Raw genomic sequence first — 21,767 nt, forward strand, 5'->3', positions numbered from 1 at the left:
TAGCAACACTTGTACAAGAAAAAACCCTATTCATGCAAAGCTCCTGCAAGGACTGATGATATAAATGTAAGAGCTATTATAACAGAAATATCTCTAAACACTTATCAAAACCTCATATGTGATCTAGATGATCATATCATTCTTATGTTCATAAACCTGTAGGTATTTTTTTATCATTTGTATAAGCCTGAGTGCTGTATTTATAGGCAGGGGCTCTCAAGTTATTTATCCAGTCAAGATTTGTTTTTTTGTTTTTTTTTGTTTTTGTATTTGTGTCTTAAATGCATTGTTGTATACTCCTTTCATGGATATCTTTAAAAATTCTTATTGTTCTTCAAGAAAAAATATGTATATGTTCTTTTAGCATTTATGTGCAGGATCACTATTGAAAGGGGAAAATCACTTTCATTCTTATGCCTCTCAAGTAATGCTTTAAAGTTGCTATTTACTTATATGCTTATAGTTATACAATCATTATTAAATTACTCAGGGCTTAAAGCTGTATAAATAAAGGGGAAAATGTGTCCATTTTCAAGGCATTGGTAAATCACAATGATTTAATGTTAGTTGTCAACATTATTCCCTCTGTTTACCCAGTGGACTTAAAAGTTTCTTTAATATGCAGTCATTTCAAGAAATACAATTATCCTTGGACCAGAAAGATGTGTGTATCAAACTAATGCATGGTAGTATAAGAGTAAATACTATAGTAAGAAGTGCAAATCAGGAATAATAACACAGAGGAAGTTGAATTCTAGTTGTAGGAACTGCAGAAGGCTTTTTTAAAGGTGGACAGGATTTGGGAGGATGTGAGGAGTGGGAAGGAAGCAGAAGAAAAAGATTTTGAAGTAGGGACACAGCTAGATTTAGAGGAGTAGTCTTTTGTTCATGTGGTGTATGTATAGGGGCAGGGTGAAATTCTGGAAATCATGCAAGGAGAGGTGAGTCTTGGGAAATTGTAGGTTGGGTAAGAGAGAAGTTATTGAATGCCTTGATAAGGAGCTTGAACTTTATTTGTACACAGTGGGGAGTTTTAACAGTCTAGGCAATTTAAACCAACAAATGCATCCTTTCTAAAAGGGGACCTAAGAAATTAGAATTGACTAAGCTGTCTGGCCTGGGTGACTGACTGATATGCTTAATAAGGCTGGGAGGGAGCACAGTAAGAGAACGTGTTGCACTTGGCTTTGGACACTGAGTTTAAGGTATTATCCGTTGAACATCTGTGATGTTCCACAAACTATCAGTGGCCCTTAGGCAAGGGCAGAGGCTTGAACAGAGCTGTATAGAATCAAGAGTTATGTTTGTAGACATGTTGACTGAAACCATGGAAGTAGGTGAGCTCATCTAGGAAGATGAATTTAGATCAAATAAATAAAAATTTCCTTCTTCAACCACAGCCCATTTTTTCATCCTTTTAATTATTGTAAGGCTGGCTTTTTCATGGGACCAAGTTCTTCCTTGTTTCAGGAATTGAAAGATAAACTAGGTTCTGTTCTTTTTTTCCTTCTGATCAATACTTGGTTTTTATAGGAAAATTACTTCTTCTTCTTCATTTGACCACTTTACACCATTGCCATGTTACATACACTTAAGTATAAACCACATTCCTAAGTCTGTGTTTATGTTATGTCTGTGTATTGAGAAATATGTTATTTGGGAGAGAGAATTTGACATTTTGGAAATTACTAACAAAATAAAAATACATCTATCTTTCCCATTCTCTTCCGCCCCCAAATTCTTAGCTAAAGATGTATTAAAATGTTTTAGTAAAAATTTGAATCAAGATTTACTGGCTGAAGATACCAACTAATTTAGTTAAATATAACTTTTCAGAGACTGGAAGGAGAGGGAGCCTGAAAGTCATTGGTTTGTAGTCTGTGTACAAATAGCTCTTGAAATGGAAATGTGCTAGTCCTTGGCAGCTAATGTTTTCTGGGCATGGATTTTGTAAAATAGTAGGTATATATCTGTCTCATTCTTTTAGATTGAGTACTCCTTTTGTCTTAAATATAATTTGCAAATGGAAATATAGCTATACTCATGTAGCCTCTAAATTTATGTTTACCTTCCATGAGTGTATTTTTAGTATGTATATATGGTTTTTTTAAAAAACGCTGTAGATGGGAGGGGAGTTCATCACTTAGTACACTGTTATATGTCACATGAAATCATTATACAGCCAATTCTTAATTGTGAGACTTTTCTTTTCAACAGGTTTTGCACTGATTGCAAAAATAAAGTGTTGCGAGCATACAATATCCTTATTGGTGAACTAGATTGCAGCAAAGAGAAGGGCTACTGTGCTGCACTATACGAAGGTTTACGGTGCTGCCCACATGAACGACACATACATGTTTGCTGTGAAACAGACTTCATTGCACATCTTTTGGGTCGTGCTGAGCCAGAGTTCGCAGGAGGGTATGAGTATGTAATTTGCTAGAATGGGCTATCTAGCGCTTTGCTTCATTTTATTACTGAAAGTTTATTTCCATCTTTTGCCTCAGTACTTATGGTATATGCATAAATTAAATTGTGTCTGTAAAGAATTGCTTTCTATAAAAAAAATGCATTCTTAATTGACTGAATAAAAATAGTATTCTGTGGTGTTGGCTCAGTTCTCTGCTGCTCTTTGTTGCTTGAAGGGAAGCAGGCTGTTTTGGCTTTCATTATTTATAGATTATCATTTTCATTTGAAAATGATTAGCTAAAAGGGATTTTTCCCCCTCCATCCATGCAGTAGCATTTTACATTTTATTCACTTATGATATTTTTTGCTTAGGAAGTGAGATTTTGCCACAGAGATGTAAAAAATGCTTTATTGAATGTAGTTCATGAACTGAATATATATTATTATGAAATTATATAAAAACCTAAAATGGTATCTCTGACTTTGTTGTGAAGACAAAATTGGAAAAAATAGAATGAATCAAATCCATTTTCCCTTGTGTTTTATATGTCAACCTTCATTTGAGTGCCTATTTTCCACTAGGCTTTTAGAATACAAAGACTTCTTTTATCACTAAAATTCTTGAGCAATTCTACTAAAGATTGGCCAAGAAGGCTTCTGCCCATGATTGAATCACTTTGATATTGCCTCCATTCTTTGGGCAAAAACCATCTCTTTAGTGCCAGTTCCTGAATTACCTTACTTTAAGCAATATTAGGATTGAGCTCTACATGCATGTATTTGTCATTGATTTTATATATGTGTGTGCTTTGTGTATTTATGTATTTTATTAATTGAGTGTAAATGTTTACCTTTCTAGTTATTTCTTATTAGGTATGCTGGTTGTGTTTAAAACCTGAACTTGCAGATGTGATAACCATCTTTTACTGTTTCCGTTAAGGATATTAGAAATTGTGTGTGATTCATTCTCCTTTATAGACGAAGAGAACGACATGCTAAGACAATAGATATAGCTCAAGAAGAAGTCCTGACCTGCCTGGGAATTCATCTTTATGAAAGACTGCATCGAATCTGGCAAAAACTGCGGGCAGAAGAGCAGACGTGGCAGATGCTTTTCTATCTTGGTGTTGATGCTTTACGCAAGAGTTTTGAGGTAAGATAAGTGAGCTAACTGCTTTAGTATCCAGAATTGCTTAGTCAAGTTATTGGACTGGATCTTTTTTTTTTAATTTATTTATTAATTAAAAAAATTAAAAACCAAATAAAACATCAACGTATATAATCAGTAATTCACAGTATCATCCCTTAGTTACATATTCATCATTTCTTAGAACATTTACATTAATTCAGAAAAAAGAAATAAAAAGACAACAGAAAAAGAAATAAAACGAATACAGGAAATATTGGACTGAATCTTAAGCTATCAGTCTTGCCTTTTCTCAAAGAGCTATGATCCACTGATATAGTGGCTCTGGGGGTCTGGGATATTTAAAAGGAGAAATTTGTGGGCTCCTCTTTATTTTTTAATCCTTTTACTCTTGCAGCCTTGTTTTTTTTCCCAATATTCTCAGAATAGACAACTGAAATTATTATTTAATCAGATGCTTTTATGAAACATAACTAATGAAAAGTAAAAGCAACCAAAAAAACAAAAGTAGCAAAATTAGATACCTTTAATGAGTCCCAGTTTGTCTGCTAATGTCCAGTAGTATGAAGTATATAAAGTAAATGCTATCTGAATCCCATGGTATAAGAACTACTTTTGAGATGCACACTGAATTCTCTTTATAATGCTGATAATGGGTTTGCTTTGGTAAAATTTTTTTTTCAATTATACTCTGCAGAACATAAATTTTTGGCAAGTGAATATTTTGTTATATTCTAGGGCATGGTTGTAAACCTATAATTAGGTCACTGGCCCCTTTTCAGAATGGAATAAAAACTATCAACCCTTTTTTCAAAAACCCATTCTCATGGGCTTAGCCCCTGTTCTGGGGAGTCTGAAGAAATCTATTCTGGTTCTTGGTGAACAGATTTTAATCATCCTATTTATTTTCTCTTTGTATGAGACTAGATCCTTTAGATTCAATAGTTTTCTCACTGTGTGAAGAGATGAAATAATGTTTGTTTTGCTGTATTAAAATTCTGAAATTTGAAACTATAGTATTACTGGTTTGAAACAGAAGTCTGTAAAAGTATGCCTTTTCTCACTAGAATTAGTTATGTTGCCTTCCTGCATAGATTTTAAAATAGGCATCATTTAAGATATTAAAGCTTAAAATACTTTATGGAGACAGCCTTACAAACTTGCAGCATAAAAATATCAGTTACTTTATATGTGATAATCATTTCAGTTTAACAGATGAGAATTTCCATGGGAAATGAAGGAAGTTCTGACCCCTATTCACTCTCAACTTTGTTTTTATAATAGATGACTGTGGAAAAAGTACAAGGTATAAGCCGATTGGAACAACTTTGTGAAGAATTTTCAGAGGAGGAACGTGTAAGAGAACTCAAGCAAGAAAAGAAACGCCAAAAACGGAAGAACAGACGAAAAAATAAATGTGTATGTGATATTCCTGCTCCCTTACAAACAGCAGATGAAAAGGAAGTAAGCCAAGAGAAGGTAATATTCCTTGATACCAACTTAGAAATGTATGGTATTGTTTTAGTTAGAAGGATAACTTTTTGCTGAATTTGCACATTTTAACGATGTTTTTCAGATGCAAGTTTCTGTAGTTTGAATAAAAGATGATACTGGATAGTTATCTTTCTACCAGACTTTGATATGCTGTTCAAAATATAGAAGGTTACCTCTGTGCCTGACCCAGTCTAGCAGTTCTAAACATTTTGTTCTCAGACTACCTTAACATTCTTCTTTGGTTGTTGTTTTTTTTTGTTTTTTGTTTTGCTGTATCAGATAGAATTTTCATTCATACATATTGAAAAGAAGACCCCTTCACATTCTTGAAGACTAAGGTGCCCAGTGAGCATTTGGTTATGTGGGTTGTATTGCTTTTACTGTATTAAAATTTAAAACTGAGAATATTTTAAATTATTAATTTAAAAATAATAAGCCTGTTCTAGTTTGCTAGCTGCTGGAATGCAATATACCAGAAATGGAATGGCTTTTAAAAAGAGGAATTTAATAAGTTGCTAGTTTACAGTTTTAAAGCTGAGAAAATGTCCCAATTAGAACAAGTCAATAAAAATGTCCAAAGGTATCCATCCAGGGAAAGATACCTTGGTTCAAAATGCCAATGAAGTTCAGGGTTTCTTTCTCAAGTGAGAAAGCACATGGTGAACACAGTTAGGGCATCTCTCTCGGCTGGAAGGGCACATGACGAGCAAGATGTCATCTACTAGCTTTCTCTCCTGGCTTTGTGTTTCTTGAAACTCCCTGGGAGGCGTTTTCCTTCTTCATCTCCAAAGGTCACTGGCTTGTGGGCTCTCTACTTCTCATAGCTGTGTCTTTCTTCTCTGCTCTCTCTGAATCTCCCATTCTCCAAAATGTTTCCTCTTTTATAGGACTCCAGAAACTTATCAAGACCACCCAAATGGCCAGAGACATGTCGTCACCTAATCCAGCTTAACAACCACTGTTGATTAAATCACCTCTCTAGGGGGGTGATGTGATTACAGTTTCAAACATACAGTATTGAACACGGATTATTCTACCTTTACAAAATGGGATTTAGATTAAAACATGGCTTTTCTAGGGGTCATACATCTTTTCAAACCAGCAAAAAGCCCATTTGTATGTTAACATGAATAACGTTTTTTTTTAATAACTTTTCAAAACAAAGAAAATGAAAGTGAGAAGAGTGGCATTATTATAATTTTGCACAACTCAAGGAATTACCTGAATTTTCAGATCTGCTTCCAGCATTGTCTGTTTCCATATGTTGCTTGTTTGAAGCATGTGAAGAAAATCTGGCTGCACACACACATATATATGTGAAGAAAAGGGAAGACTATTTTAATATACGCCTTCGATGATTTTGGATATTCTTTGATACTGCAACTTGACAAGTGGTAGTTTCTGAAGATTAGTTGCAATATGGAATCTGATACCATATCAATGACCTTTTCATACTCTATTAAATTAAAATCCTTTTGACGGTCTTGCAGTTTGAATGGATCTTTTACTCATAAATGATTTTGTGACATTATGCATCAGTCATTTGAAAGATATGGTTCCCTCAGTTATGCATGTAGATCTTATACATAATGACATTTCATTATACAGTATCAGAAAATCACATAGGTTAAGATGACCTCTGATTCATGAGAAAAGTTTTTATTAGGAAGCTTCAGGTTCACAGTGCTGTATATGAGTTTTCAAAATTGTAATATTTTGTTTGAGTGTTTAAATTTTGTCATTGACACAGATGCTGTCTGTTTTCCTTGAAATGACAGGCTGACCTCATTCATTTTCTGAGATGATGTCTGCTAAATGTCCATGCCTGAGTAATCGTAGTTTATCTCTGTTGTTCCTTCATTTTCATGGAAATTGATGTTCCATGAAAAAAAAAAAACACAGCAACTAATTCAGCTTGCAATTACAGAACACTTTTCTTTGAGAAAACCACTGTACTTTGGTATGTAGCAGAAGTGGTTTAAGCGTATTTCCTATTTTGTCTGTAGTGAAATTAATAATTTTACCACTCCATCAAGGACATTCATAGGCAAAATCTACCATTCTGAAAATGTTTGTTAAGAGAAGACGACAATACCTATTACTACACTTTGGTGCCACTACCTTGAATTGTGCTAAGGAACAACAACTTTACCCACCATTATAAATGTCAACAGAGTGAAAAAGGGAAATAACATCTCAATATTATTATGAAAATAGTTTTGACCTTGCAAACTCCTAAGATCAGGGAACCCACAAGGGTTAGTGGACCATAGTTTGAAGACTGTTCTATACTTACCTGATATCATTAATGTTTAACTTGCTTTTAATTGGTTCACAGTTATGAAGTGAATTTGTGATTTTTCAGGAGAATAGTTTATTCACTTGTTAACTTCATAACTTCTATCTAATTGGTTAATGTTAAGGAAATTAAAATGTATCTTTATGGAGGTAAAGGTTTTTATTTTGACTTCATGTTGATCCTTAAAGGAAACAGACTTCATAGAAAATAGCTGCAAAGCCTGTGGCAGCACTGAAGATGGTAATAATTGTGTAGAAGTAATTGTTACCAATGAAAATACATCATGTACCTGTCCTAGCAGTGGCAATCTTTTGGGGTCTCCTAAAATAAAGAAAGGTAAGGAAATGTAGTTTATTTTAAAAATTAATTCAGGTCTATTCTTTTTACTTTTAAATGTAGAAAGTGTTAGAGATTCTGGAACCTAGAATTTAGGAACTGCTTATTAACCCCAAGAATATAATATAATTTAGACTCCTAATGTTTTCTTTCTTTTTATGGTCTTTGATTTGTTTGTAGTTGACAAAAACAAAAAACTGTAACATCCCTAATAATATTTTCATTATTTAATTTAGAACTTAAGCGGTCAGTTTTAATTTTTTTCTTGGGCCCCGGTTGGTTCACTCTTTGTTTCAATATATTTATCAGTATGTTAGTTGCAGCTCTATGTAACTCACACCTGATTTATTTTCAGGCCTATCTCCACACTGTAATGGTAGTGATTGTGGATATTCATCCAGCATGGAAGGGAGTGAAACAGGTTCTCGAGAGGGTTCAGATGTAGCCTGCACAGAAGGCATTTGTAATCATGATGAACATGGTAGGTTCAGGTTGAACTTCCCAATTATTTCAACTACATGTGTGATTTAAGAGCATAAATAAATAAGGTGTTATTTTCCTCAGGTGATGACTCCTGTGTTCATCATTGTGAAGACAAAGAGGATGATGGTGATAGTTGTGTCGAATGTTGGGCAAATTCTGAAGAGAGTAACATAAAAGGAAAAAATAAAAAGAAGAAAAAGAAAAGCAAGATGTTAAAATGTGATGAACATGTAAGTGTTGTAACTTGAAATTCTTCAACCTTTGCACTTAAAGGGAGAAAAATCTTTTTGCCTTGGAGTCGCATTTGATTTTTTTAAAATGAGTACTTTATGCAGTTCCCATAGTTGTTCATCTTGTGATTTTTTTGTGTGTACGCTCACTTGATGTGGTTATTTGTCCAAAAACAGTCCATGTGAGTCATAAATCCAGTTTGTTTTTTTTTTCGTGATGCTGTTTTATTCATCAGCTATGCAATCTTGAGCAGTTTGCTTCGTCTTAGTTTTCCCATCTGTAAAATGGTGATAATAGCTGCTGTCAGATTAGGTTTGGTGAATGTGAAATGAGATCATATTGAAGGGTTTGCATGTGTCAGGTACAGAGTAAGTACTTGATAAATGCTAGCTGCTGTTATTACTCAATATTTCTTCTAAAGATTTAACTCTCTGATTGGGCATTTGTTTCTTTAAAGAAGAATAAATAGATAATTAAATAAATAAATAACTGTTTAAAAAATTAATCTTTAAAGAATAACTTTCAAAGAATCTTCTTCCTTTTTACCTGGGAAATCCTTTGTTGTGGTTTCAGATCCAAAAGCTTGGAAGCTGTATTACAGATTCAGGTAATCGCGAGACCTCAGGAAATAATGTGCACACAGTGTTTCACCGTGACAAGACCAAAGATGCACATCCTGAAAGCTGCTGCAACTCTGAAAAGGCTGGGCAGCCATTGCCTTGGTTCGAGCATAGGAAAAATGTTCCACAGTTTGCAGAACCTACAGAAACGTCATTTGGTCCCGATTCCGGAAAAGGTGCCAAGAGCTTAGTTGAACTCCTTGTAAGTATTTTAGACTCATGGCATGCAGCTGTTTGCTTCGGGGTGGGGGTGGGGCAGTAGAGAGATGGGAGGTGGCGGTATTTGAGTGTTTAGGATAGGGAGTTGGGGAAAGCTTTTAAGAAATTAAGAGCAATATTCCATTATTCCCTGGTGACTTCATTTCTGTTCTTACACTCGTGGTTTACTAATGGTTGGAGCATATTTTCTTGTCCTCCTTTGTCTCAAAGGTGGAAGGGACTAGTTGAGAGAGGTTTAAAGGTAGCGTTATGTCCAGGAGTCTTCCTCCTTGAAGAGAGTTAATGTAAACAAACTGCAGTTTATGATAATAGCAATGTTATGGTATCTCCCATTCCAGACCAGGAAAGAGGATGGAATCTATACAGGAGTCCACCTTCTAGGTTACCTCCTTTAGGTGTCATGTTAAGAAACAAGCAAGTGAACATGGAAATCTTTTATAATTGACTCTAATTCTTGAGGCTTTACGTGAATTATACCTGATTCCAAGTGATTCAGTGCATAGTGTATGTGGCAGTGATGGGAGGGGGGAGTGGAGAAAGGACGGTGACTTATCTAGAGTGACTAGGGTCCTTATAAAACCAAATGCTTTGGGAATGCTAATTTTCTCTTCTTTATATGACTGCAAAGTTTAATGTTGATGCTGTATAACTTATTTAAATTTAAAAAGGTTATGTTTTACTTAGTTTGTAGAGAGAAAAGTCTCAGCTCAGCACAGGGCGAGGTAGAGATGTCTGATTATTATTATAATAAAATTTGTTAACTAGTTGTAACCATCTCTAATTAGTCCTTTTTTAAGAAGACTAGAGTCTGCTAGGCTTATGGGCTTTTAGGATCAACTATAAAAGATCCACTGCTTCAAATCAAGTGGGTTGGACTTTACTCTCACCTTACTATTTTAACTAAGGCAGAAGAATGACATGCTATTTATTCTGTAAATACTCCAATTAAAGGTTTTAGTTGACTGAATTGTAATTAAAAGGCTAGAATGCTTATTTTAACTGTCCTCCATCAGCATAATATTTTGCAGTCTGATTTGTCAGTCTTAACTACTGCTTTAATTTGCAGGATGAGTCTGAATGTACTTCAGATGAGGAAATCTTTATCTCACAAGATGAAATACAGTCATTTATGGCTAATAACCAGTCTTTCTACAGCAACAGAGAACAATACCGACAGCATCTGAAGGAAAAATTTAATAAATACTGCCGCTTAAATGATCACAAGAGGCCCATTTGTAGTGGCTGGTTGACAACGGCTGGAGCAAATTAAATAAATAAAATAGCTCTGTCTTTCAATGAAACATTCAAGATGACTACTGCGCCTTCTCTTTCAAAAAACTCTTAATTTAGTGACTTATGGCAAATTTTTATCTTAAATCAATGTGATTCTTGTTTTGGGAGACGGTGGAGGTAACCTCATTAGTTTGTACTTTCTTCAGGCTTGTGTCTTTAGTTGCGTGGCTGCGCAAGTCTGCCATATGATTTAAGCCATCTCTTTTCATTAAATGTTTCTCTTCCTGTGAGACTTACTAAAGCAACTTAGTGGCAAAAAGTAATGTTGTACTTATACTTCTGTACAGAAATGACAATGAGCTGAATATATGGTTTTACAAAGTAGACATCCACTTGCAAAATGTTTGGATGTAATGTTAAAGCGCAATGTGCAAAATTTAAAATAAAGAATATTTATTAATACGCATAGTAAAATTTGGTGTACATGTTTCTACTTTAACGTGTGGCAGTATTTTAATGTGTGCCACTTGTGAACTTGGTACTTAGCCAGTGTTGATGTTAGAATGGATGAAGAGCTAATGAGGCTAGATACAGATTGAACAGAAGACAGAATTCTTCCCCTCATTAGAGTTGACAGCCAGGAAAGCAGGTCTTGTTCTTTTGTTTTGAAAGAATACATTTGCTGCAGTACTTTTAAATACTGGCTAGTATTGTAATTTCTCATGAGACTTTAATTGCTATTATTAAAAGTTCCCTGATGCATAACTCAAAGCACCTTAAATTCAGAAGTTCATATTGACCCAGAGGAATGAAAACAAAACTTGGCAGAATTTCAACGAAGGGTTGCCTGGTATGTAATTACTCTGCATGTAAAACTAGGATCAGAGGGTTGCACTCAGCATGTTCAGCCTTATCTGGTTTCCAACAATAAAGTCACTGTGGCATTACAGTTTACTGCTGTCACAGGCTGTCTGTGTGAGTGCTGAAAAAAGAGATTCCCTAAGGACTAACATTTGGCTGCCATTTAAAAGGTTGAGTCAATAGCTCAATAAACACATAACTTAGAGCTTTGTGTCTGCATGTTGATAATACTTCGTGGGTAGCAGACAAGCTGTGGGATGGTCAATACTGCTGTGCAGTAGGGATGCAGTGAATTTGCTGGGCTTTCTACCCCTTAATCAGATTTCTAGTCAGATTTCAAGTGGACAAAGCACAAGCTTAGTGAGATTTAGTTTTTGTAGTTGGTGCTGTTTCTTTGATCTACCTCGTGAGTTGTCTTTTCAAATCTAAGTATTGTATAATGGTTGGGACAGATGTAAGATGATCTTGATTCTTCTCTCACAGTTTGCTTTCGCTCCACCTGGAATCCATGAAAAATAACTAGACGGCCTACCACACCCATTGGGTTAGAAGCCACCTATTACATTGTGTTCTCTGGAGATCCTTTGAGGCAAAGGCTGACTTTCTTTTGATTTGATCTTTGCCCTCGGGGGCCTAACACTGGATGAGCAAACAAATGCTTGCTGAATGAATAAACCAGCCACATACATTACTTATTTCATTACTTGCTGGGGTGGGGTTCCAGTGTTGATTTGGATTACTTTTCTTTGGAAGGATAGATATATTAAAAATGCAGAAGTGGGGTAGTTTTCAGCAGTCTGATGGAACGTTCTGAATGGTCTGATAGGCAAGTGAGCACTGCTGTGAACAAAGCCAACAGCCCTATGAAGGACAAAAAGATGAATGGAGTTTTCGAAGCTATTTAGAAGTACATCCCTGGCCTAATACTGGACAGCTTGCAGTCCAAACGATGTTTCACCACTTCATCTCAGTATACTCATCTTTAAAACGAAGATATTAATGGAACCTATCTCATACACTGGTTGTACAGATTAAATGTAAAATGCTCTTAAGTACCAGTCGCACAGTAAGCCCTCAATAAATGCTAGCTACTGCTTTACTTGTTGGTATACAACGTGATACATTTCTTTAGCCTGAATGGGGTGAAGGAAATGGTCTAAAACAACAGGGGAGCCACTTAGGGACGAAGTCCCCCAATAAGCATGTGTTGTGGATGTTTCTATTTTTAATCACTTGCCATGGCTAGAATGGCCCAAGGGTGAGGTAGGTTGGAGTTCGTCCCAAGGTCAACCAGGGTTGATGACCGAGACACTCAGCCTGTCTGGGCAGAAGCTTTCCCATCTGCCACCCGCTGGTTTGGGTGGGCGTTGGAGTCATTTAAGGTGCCCTTAATGTCTCATCTCGGCCTTAGGGGTCAGGACCTAGGAAGGGAGACTGAGCCGGAAGCGAAAGCATGTGTATTCTCTGCTGAACCTCAGTTTCTCTGAAACTCCAAGGCTGAGAGCTCACGGGGAAAAGCAGACTACGCTCCCAGGGCGCCCCCCGCAGGAGGTGCGGTTTCCCCGCGGCGGGACCGGAAGGGGCGGTGCCTGCCCCGCGGTCAGGGGGCGGTGTTGCCAGGCCGCCGCCGTCCTCCCGCGGGATGTGGCCCCGCGCAGAGGGCCGGGGGGTGGAGCCCCGGCCCGAGGCCGGCCGAGATGCGGGCAGGACTGGGCGAGGCTCCGCTACGGGCCGGTCGGCGGCGGTGACCAGAGAGCGGCCGGGCCTCCCCGACCCGGGGCGGAACACCGCGATCCAAGTGCCCAGCTCGGGGACCGAGGTGGGCGGGAGACTGGGGAATATGGCCAGGGCAGGCATGGAGCGGTGGCGCGACCGGCTGGCACTGGTGACGGGCGCTTCGGGGGGCATCGGCGCGGCCGTGGCCCGAGCACTAGTCCAGCAGGGACTGAAGGTGGTGGGCTGTGCCCGCACCGTGGGCAACATCGAGGTAAGGCCCGGCCGGGGAGCGGGGACGCTCTGGGCGCGTCGTTTCCGCGGGGATAGGGCTCCGGGTGGGGGAGGGGAATGGCCGAGCTACTCTCGCTTGCCCGCCACCCCATGGCCTTTTGCAGGGGGTCCAGGGCAGGAGGGATGGATACCTACCTAGTAGGGGAAGCCTTTTGAATACCTTTTAAAAAGCAGTGTTATTCAAGGAGCCATTTTCTGCTGACAGCCGTGCTCCAGTGTACTAAGACCTCCGGCAGTTTTCAACTCCCCAGGATTTGGGCTGAGAAAAGGGAAAATCAGAAATCGGGTACTAGCTAGGCAGCAGTGGAAAAGGAATGGCCTCAGTAGCTGTGTTGGGTGCTGATGGCTTTCTGTGGTTCCCAGATCTTACCCCTCAAGCCAGACAAAGTGAGTTGGCCAAGCAGGTACACAGGAGCTAGAAAAGTTAGTCATAGTTGTTTTTTTTTTTAACCTAGGATTGAGGGTAGGGTACGGGTGGGAGTTGAGCTTTTCTAAAGAGACTTAGCCTACCTCCCCCCACTGCCCCCTAATCTCTTGAGTTAATTCATATGCAGTGGGCATGAGAGATGAATGGGATATTCATGGATAGACCTTTCTCCTTTTTTACTGTCTTGGTCAGTGAAGTCAGTGAGACTGATTAGGTGAAATCAGGTGTTGAACATGTGAACTCTAAGGGGACAAACCCATGTGGAATTGGACCTCCTGGGTTTTTTCTTAATGTGAGGTTGGAAGCCCCCAGAGTTATGAGCAACAAGAGCTCAGAGAAATATGAAACCAAGCTGGCCATGTTTTGGATCTGGGAGGAAGGAGCCGAGAAATTCCCATCATCAATCATTTTTGGATTTGCCCTGGCTAAAAAGAGTGGCCTGGCAGGATCACTCTTAGGGTTTGGGTTAGTGCTAAACCAAAGGGCTTTATCTCCACCATTGTCAGAGTCCCCAGGCAGGGAAAGGGTAAGGAGACCTTGGATGGGGGCAGGGAGAGAAGGTATACAGGAAGGAGGACTGTCCCCTCCCTGCTGCTGACTAAAGGTACACTTTATGGCCTTCCAGATAATCCCAAGGTCACCTGGCTCCGACATTGCCCTGCTTTGTCCCTCCCTCTCCCCTATTCTGAGTTGCTCAGGGTCCAGCCCCAGCCTTGGTGCCCAGAGAGTGTCAGGCCAGGGATTGGACAACTGGATTCCCTAATTCTGAAGCCAATCTTGCCTTCTGTTCCTGCTCCTCTACCCCAGGCAAGGTAGGGGGGATTCGCAGACTGAGCACTTAGTCCCAGCATGACTTCATGAGGGGAGAACGCCTCTGAACTTCAGCAAGTCTTTTTTTTTTCCCCCAGGTCATTTTTGAGGGTAGGGTAGGTGGGGAGATAGCCCAAGTGTCACAAGTGGGCAATGAGAAGGCAGTGACAGGGAAAAATATATTCTCAGTTACCCCATCCTGGCTTTCCAGCTAGGGACTTTGAGTCTAGAGGAGGAAAGGTGAAGTTTTATGCTAAGGATGGGAGAATTGCAGGCTTCCTTTTCCACAGTCTGCTATTATTGATTCTTTTTTTAATTATTATTATTAAAGCAAAGTTTGGTTTCTGGCTTCATAGAGGCCCATTTCCAGAGGTGGTAGGAGTAGCTGAAATTGGGGGTGGGGTGAGGTATGGTCCGGGAATCGATCCCGGGTCTCCTGCATGGAAGGCAAGCGTTCTACCACTGAGCCATCAGTGCACCCTATACCTTTTGAATTCACAGAAAGTTAAAGCAGAAGAGGATCTCCTAAGTCACTTGATCCAGCACTGCATTTCCAGTTTAGTTTGGGGGAAGGAAGGGACTCCAGGGCTAGGACAAACAGGCCTTCCTCTAGGATACCCTATGCTACCCCACACACACCATGCACAGAGTCACCCTCAAAGGCTCCAGGGCCCTGTCACTGGCCTTCAGAGCCACACAGCTGATTTTCTTCCTGCTTCTGGATGTCAGTTTCCCTCACAACCATCTTTTGATGGCTCTGCTTTCTCAGGTATTTCTCCCAACTCCTCAGTTGTGGTGAGGGCCCTGTGGCTGCACAAGGGGCCCCTGTCTCCTGAGGCCACTGCCCAATGTCACCAGCAAACTGACCTGTCTCACAGTCTCCAAAGAAACCTTGGAGTAAAGGATGGTATACCACGGGACAGAGAAATAATCTGTCCTGACTTCCTGACCCTTCCTATAGGTAGAAAGAGGGGAGATGGGCAGTTGGGCTCAATTGAAAGGTATGTGTGAGAACTCCAGAGCCAATGGTCTGTAACTTTTGGGGGACAGAAGGGTTCTCTCCTCTGTTAGTTGAGAGATGTGCTCTTCTGGGGGCATTGGATGAGGTGATGAGGGAAGAGAGCCTTGAGACCCTGTAGTAACCAGCCCTTAGCACCAGTGGAGAAGCATGACCTGGCTGAGAGGGGCTACTTTATCTGGTAAATAAAGTAGGAAGAGGGAGAAAAGGTATTACTCAATTCCCAGGATCTCTGGCCCCCTTGGAGCCCAGGCCTTCTCCCTTTTTATTAACTGAAGACTAGTTTATATGTGAATTCCCTGAAACCTGACACTACAACCCAGGTTTCCTCCTTTGCTCAACTTTGCCACTTCCTCACCTAGGGAATACGTTCATCCCTTGCACTTTGACTAAAGGGACAAGTTTTGGGGCTGGGCAGTCCCAGCATCTCTGTGGCGGAAAGGCTACCGAAGGAGAGAGTTCTACGAGGGGTGTCAGGGGAGGGTGGGCTGTCTCTGGGTAGGGAGGGGTAGGAGTGAGCAGCTTACCCCAGTCAGACCCCTGTTGGGTTTCATAGGAGCTGGCTGCCGAATGTAAGAGTGCAGGCTACCCCGGGACTTTGATCCCCTACAGATGTGACCTGTCAAATGAGGAGGACATCCTCTCCATGTTCTCGGCCGTCCGCTCTCAGCACAGTGGTGTGGACATCTGCATCAACAATGCTGGCCTGGCCCGGCCGGACACCCTGCTCTCAGGCAGCACGAGCGGCTGGAAGGACATGTTGAATGTAAGTGTCCTAGGCTGGAAGCGGGAGGCTGGGTGGGGAGCAGGGAACCAAGGGTGCGTGAGTTGGAGGGTTGCTGGGAACCAGTGGGCCACCTAGAAAGAGGGAGCTTTGGCTTCCTACCTGGGATGTTGTGGCTCTCCCTCTGCATCTTTCCCTACGAGAGGGATGGTGAGTGGATGAACAGCCCCTTGGATGTCGTCCTTAAAGTCTAGGCCAATTTCTTTCTGTCGGAAGAAAGACTGGTAGGGAAGAGAACTCCTGTTTATTCAGTGTCCCCCACATGTCAGTCCTACACTGAGTGCTTGGGAAGAAAAGGGACCACGAGACAGCAGACGATGTTCTCACTCAGCTCTGCCAGTTACTGTCTGTGTGACTTTAGGCAGGTTAATTATCCTCTGAGATTGTCTTGTCATGTTTATTTGGGATGAACACATCAATACCATCAATATCTGGGGGTCACAAATTCAAATGCCCCAGGGCCTGGCAGGTTTCATAAATGAGGTGGGTCATGCGGGATCTGTGGTGAGCAGACACGTACACAGCCAGAGTCCAGAACTGTTGCTTTATGACAGAGTGGGTCCAAAGAAATCTTATGATTTAAGAGATGCAAGGAATCTGGATTTTATTAATACCCATCCCTCCATTCACTAAAATGTCAGCTCCATGAGCACAAGGATTTTTGTCTGCTTTATTCTCTGATATAGCCTCAGCCAATAAGCATTCAATAAATATTTACTGAATGAGCACGACCTTCCAGTAAATGTTGGAAACTAATTGCAAATATTTTAAAACCATGTACAGGCCAAACACAGCTGTCAGGACACAGGTTTTCAACTTCTGGGCTGTATTATAGGGTGATACTAGGATGTGCAAGTGTCCTGAGAAGTTAAAAGCAGTGTGTAAGTGTGATGCTTTCCTTCCACAACCCTTTGCACATCTGCTAACACTAGATTTAGCACCTAATAGGTAGGTGCCTGGGCCTGGGAATGAAGCAGTGAATGAGACAGTCCTGCCCCTGCCCTCAGCCCTCTGGGAGATCAGAGTCGGAGTCCTCACCAGCAGCAAGTGGGCCTCTCGGCCTGGGTCTCAACTTGCTCATCTGTAAAATATGGAATTATATTACATACCTGAGGCCCCCTTCAGCTTGAACATTATCTGATTCTATTAGGATTGTCCTGTGAGGCATCTGCTCCACCCCCACCCCAACCACCAGGCCCAGGAGATCCACCCGTTTCTCCTACGCCTTTGCCCTGAGGAGTTGAGGTCTTTGCCCCATAAATCCACACTGCCAGCACGACCAGAAACAGGGCTGCAAACCTCCCATGCCCTTCTGGTATATGTCTCGCCTCCTACTGTCAGGAACGCTGAAGCAGGTTCCTACTGAGGTTGTTTAGTTCCCAATGCCAGGCTCTGACAGCTGATAAAGAGAAACATCTAATCTCCTGGCTGGTTCCCTCTCTTCCCAAGGGGAGAGACATGAAGACCTACTGAAGGGTTTATCTCTGCTTGTCCTCTTGGGTAAGGCTGATATGGCAGAGCTAGGCAGGAGTTTTTTAAGCAGAGATACTTCTTCAAGCCTCTGGGCTCACCTCTGCCAGAGCAAGTAGGATGCAGGCTGAGCAGGGGCCAAGGGGCCAAGGAAGGTAGGAAGCCCCATTGTGCCGTGAGTTCCCCTGCCCTCCCTGTTTCGGGTTCTAAAGTCTCTGTGCCTGGTCTTGTAGATGGAACACAGGTTACAGGAGGATCAGGCCTTCTCTTTTCTTCGCTTTTAGTCTCAAGGAACAGGAGGGTACAGGAGCAGAGAGTAGCTGAATAAGGTGGGGAGAGAATAGGGTCTGTGCTTTAGAAGTTTTTCAGCCATCCTAGGAGGGACTTTTAGGCTGTTGGGGATAGAGAAAGGCCAGGGATCCTGCCCCAGAAAAGAGCAGGGTATTTGGGGAAGACAAGGAGATGATTCCCAAGGTTAAATAAGAAGCCCTGGGCATGTCAGCCTCTGGTAGGACCTACACCCTGTTGTGGAATGCCACCCCTGTCCCCAGGGTGCCATGTGGCTCCATTACCCCTTCAGATGGAGCCACGCTGGGGACACCCCTTCCTTCCTGGCCCGCAGGTGAACGTGCTGGCCCTCAGCATCTGCACCCGGGAAGCCTACCAGTCCATGAAGGAGCGGAAGGTGGACGACGGGCACATCATCAACATCAACTGGTGAGGGCAGGTGACCGACGGGCAGAGTTCGGATCACCACTCACCCTCAGAGCTGGGCAAGCTGAGGCAGCTCATTTACCTTTTTATACCTCAGTCTCGTTGGCAAAACAGGGATTTCCTACCCCTATCTGCATGATCATGGTGAGGGGAAGACTAATGTATGTCAAGTACCAACACATAATTGACTGGAATGGGTTGCTAAGCTCAGCCCCTCCCCTTTGCAGCCAAAAGCCTGGGTGCTGGCCATTCCTTAGGCCCTGGGATGAACCCCACCTTGTGTTCCAAGAAAGACTGCACAGTCTCTGCGTTCACCGAGTCCACAGTCCAAGGAGGGAGACGTGGTCCCAGCCCCCCAAGATCTCCCAACAGAACCATTGGCTGGAATTGAAAGATGCATGACCAGGAGACCCGGGTTTGTGGTCAGCACAGGGAGGGCTTCTGGAAAGGTGTTCTAGTTTGCCAGCTGCCAGAATGTGATATACAAGAAACAGAATGGCTTTTAAAGGGGGGAATTTATTAAGAAGCAAATTTACAGTTCTAAAGCTGTAAAAATGTCCAAATTAAAGCGAGGCTATAAAAATGTCCAATCTAAGGCATCCAGGAAAAGATACCTTGGTTCAAGAAGGCCAGTGACATTCAGGGTTTCTCTCTCAGCTGGAAGGCACATGGCGAACATGTCAACGTGTGCTAGCTTTCTCTCCAGGATGCTTGTTCCATGAAACTCCCCAGGGGACATTCTCCTTCTTCATCTCCAGAGGTCTCTGGCTGTGAGGGCTCTTGTGGTTCTTGTGGCTCTGAAGCTCACAAGCTTTTTCCAAAATATTTCCTCTTTTAAAGGATTCTAGTAAACTAATCAAAACCCACCTGGAATGGGTTGGAGTCACATCTCCCTCTAATCAAAGTTAATACCCACAATTGGGTGTGTCACATCTGGGGGGGATAATCTAATCAAGTTTCCAACCTACAGTGCTGAATAGGAATTAAAAGAAATGGCTGCTTCCACAAGACTGATCAGATTTAAAACATGGCTTTTTAAGGGTACATAGTCCTTTCAAAATGCACAAAGCTTCCAGGAGCGGCTTGAATAATAGAAGGCAGATTAATTTAGTGGACTGTGGGGATGAAGATCCCCTTTAGGATTCCCCGCTGGAAGCAGAGGCTTGGAGATTTGATTGGTACCACAGGGGGCACTGCTGGTCTTTAAACACCTCACTCCCCCTTCCTTCCCCTTCCCTCCTACCCAGCATGTCTGGCCACCGAGTGGAACCCCAGCCCATGGTCCATTTCTACAGTGCGAGCAAGTACGCTGTCACTGCGCTGACAGAAGGCCTGAGGCAAGAGCTTCGGGAGGCCCAGACCCACATACGAGCCACGGTGAGGATGTGACCCAAGCCTGGTGGGGATGGGGTGGGGGCAAACACCCCACTGGCCCCCATTACAGCCCAGCAAGCTCCAGGGTGTGCTGCTGCTTACAGTTCCTGGGAGTGGGCTGAGTACAGAACTTCTGGGCTTTACTGCCATTTCCGTGGCCCTTCTAAGTACTGGAGTTTCCCCATTTTGCTGATCCAGGAGCCAGTGACCAGACTTCAACTTTGAGGAGGGAGGGGCTGACCTGAACATGGTAGGGTGAACTAAAAGAAAGTGAAGAATTTGGGGAAACCAGGTGTATAATGCATGAAAGCCTGGACTCTGGGCTCTTCCCCCTCAAAGACCACATGACCTTGGACAAGTCACTCAACCTCTCCAAGCCTCAGTCTTCTCATTGCCCAAATGGAGATGATGATACCTACCTGGTCATGAGGTTTTAGGGGATACCATTTTGTAAAACATTTATTTGGCATACAAGTAACGGCTCAGTGGATGGGAGGAATCGTGATAATTGCTGGTGGCAGCTTTGGAGAAAGAAGGTGACTGCCAGACATTGGGTAGCCATCACTGTGAAGCTGGGGCCTGTGGATGCCATCACTTTCCCCCAGCCTCCCTGAAGATCGGGTCTCTGGTTGGGGCAGGGGTGGAACAAAGCTCAGCCCTTAAGCAGGCCCTCTCTGTTGGCCCAGTGCATCTCTCCAGGGGTGGTGGAGACACGATTCGCCTTCAAACTCCTTGACAAGGAACCTGAAAAGGCAGCTGCCACCTATGAAAACATAAAGGTGGGGCCTCCCTCTGGGCCCAGTGAAGCCACTCACTCCCTAAGTGAAGGCAGAGGGAACCCTGGTCTTCAGAACACCATCCTTCCAGCCAGCCTGTTGCCTCTCCCAAAGGGTTGGGGTTGGAACGTGGATGCCAGAGAGGCCCTCAATGGTGGGAGGGAACTTGTGTCCATCCTATTCTCAACCCTTCCCCCTGGTGCTCTTAGTGTCTCAAACCTGAGGATGTGGCCGAGGCTGTCATCTACGTCCTCAGCACCCCTCCACATGTTCAGGTGAGTCTGGTCTTAACTGTCCACCCCCTAAAGGAACTCAGCCATCGCTAGAGGAGGGTAGCAAGGAGGCTGCTGGGGGAGTGGAGAGTACCCTGGCTGCCTCAAGCCTTGTGCCTTCTGCAGATCGGAGACATTCAGATGAGGCCCACGGAGCAGGTGACCTAGCATCCTGTGGGGAGCCCCTCCTTCCCTACCTAGCCCCCTGGCTTGGCTCCTGCCTCTGGATTTTAGGTGTTGATTTCTGGACTCCTGGATTCCTCTTCCCCATCCACACCACGGGGTAGAAAATTTGTTTGAGGTTTTTACTATCATCTTGTCAAACTGTTTCCTTTCCAAATGTGAAAATGGGTTAGGGTGAGGAGATGGTGTCCCTGATTGTTTGATCTAATTTCTTATTGGCTCCCTTCTTGGGCTCCTTGGCTTGCCTCAGTCTCTTCCCTTTGACCCAGGGAAGGGTTATGGCCAAAAGAAGGGCTTTCCCCTATCTTCTCATGCCCCCTCAGGGGTGGGGTGGCAGAGAGAGGCCTTCACCGCGTATCTGAATGGTTATCCAGTGCCCCAGGCTTTCTCCTCTCAGTGCCATGCTGCGCCCCCTGTTCCCTTCTCTTCCTCCTTCCCAGTTCTCCAGCCCAATCTTGGCTTCTTGGCAAGGGGTGGGGTCATCACTCTATCACTCCATTCTGACTATGGAAGCAGATTTCTAGGCCTGGCTCCCAAGTGAATTTCACTGTGATAATTAAAAAAATCTCAACCAACCTACCTTAGCCTCAGGAGTATCT

At 42.4% G+C, this 21,767-nt stretch overlaps 2 protein-coding genes across 9 annotated transcripts in view; both read left to right on the forward strand.

Annotated features, from left to right (window-relative positions):
- The window catches only part of GGNBP2 (gametogenetin binding protein 2), a 28,200-nt gene extending 17,653 nt beyond the window's left edge, over positions 1–10,547 (forward strand). For 4 of the 6 annotated variants that reach the window (XM_077165052.1, XM_077165050.1, XM_077165054.1 and 1 more), the window contains 8 exons: positions 2,218–2,427; positions 3,389–3,563; positions 4,842–5,036; positions 7,539–7,686; positions 8,042–8,167; positions 8,251–8,399; positions 8,974–9,222; positions 10,306–10,547. In XM_077165052.1, coding sequence (XP_077021167.1) covers positions 2,218–2,427; positions 3,389–3,563; positions 4,842–5,036; positions 7,539–7,686; positions 8,042–8,167; positions 8,251–8,399; positions 8,974–9,222; positions 10,306–10,509 — 1,456 coding nt within the window. In that variant the 3' untranslated portion in view covers positions 10,510–10,547. The remainder of the gene's footprint in view (positions 1–2,217; positions 2,428–3,388; positions 3,564–4,841; positions 5,037–7,538; positions 7,687–8,041; positions 8,168–8,250; positions 8,400–8,973; positions 9,223–10,305) is intronic. The other 2 variants (XM_077165053.1, XM_077165055.1) reach the window with 1 other exon arrangement.
- Positions 10,548–12,975: 2,428 nt separating this feature from the next.
- Positions 12,976–21,743, forward strand: DHRS11 (dehydrogenase/reductase 11). Of its 3 annotated transcripts, none has more exons than XM_077165058.1 (7): positions 12,976–13,320; positions 16,152–16,361; positions 18,430–18,566; positions 19,811–19,940; positions 20,624–20,716; positions 20,923–20,988; positions 21,112–21,743. In XM_077165058.1, the coding sequence occupies exons 1-7, from the start codon at positions 12,976–12,978 to the stop codon at positions 21,151–21,153; spliced, it is 1,023 nt and encodes a 340-aa protein (XP_077021173.1). In that variant the 3' UTR covers positions 21,154–21,743. The 3 variants fall into 3 exon arrangements, with proteins under 3 accessions (XP_077021173.1, XP_077021175.1, XP_077021174.1); XM_077165059.1 differs by having other exon boundaries at positions 12,978–13,320; positions 18,472–18,566; XM_077165060.1 differs by lacking the exon at positions 20,624–20,716.
- Positions 21,744–21,767: the final 24 nt, after the last annotated feature.

Source organism: Tamandua tetradactyla, chromosome 6, assembly GCF_023851605.1.
Source record: "Tamandua tetradactyla isolate mTamTet1 chromosome 6, mTamTet1.pri, whole genome shotgun sequence".
Classification (NCBI taxonomy): Eukaryota; Metazoa; Chordata; class Mammalia; order Pilosa; family Myrmecophagidae; genus Tamandua; species Tamandua tetradactyla.

What these genes read in the sequence shown, in the direction of transcription:
- DHRS11 (XM_077165058.1), top strand. Translation starts at nt 12,976, where the DNA reads ATGTGGCCCCGCGCAGAGGGCCGGGGGGTGGAGCCCCGGCCCGAGGCC. An exon ending in GCACCGTGGGCAACATCGAG is followed by an intron (nt 13,321 to 16,151) that starts GTAAGGCCCGGC and finishes TGGGTTTCATAG; the next exon opens with GAGCTGGCTGCCGAATGTAA. An exon ending in GCACCCCTCCACATGTTCAG is followed by an intron (nt 20,989 to 21,111) that starts GTGAGTCTGGTC and finishes TGCCTTCTGCAG; the next exon opens with ATCGGAGACATTCAGATGAG.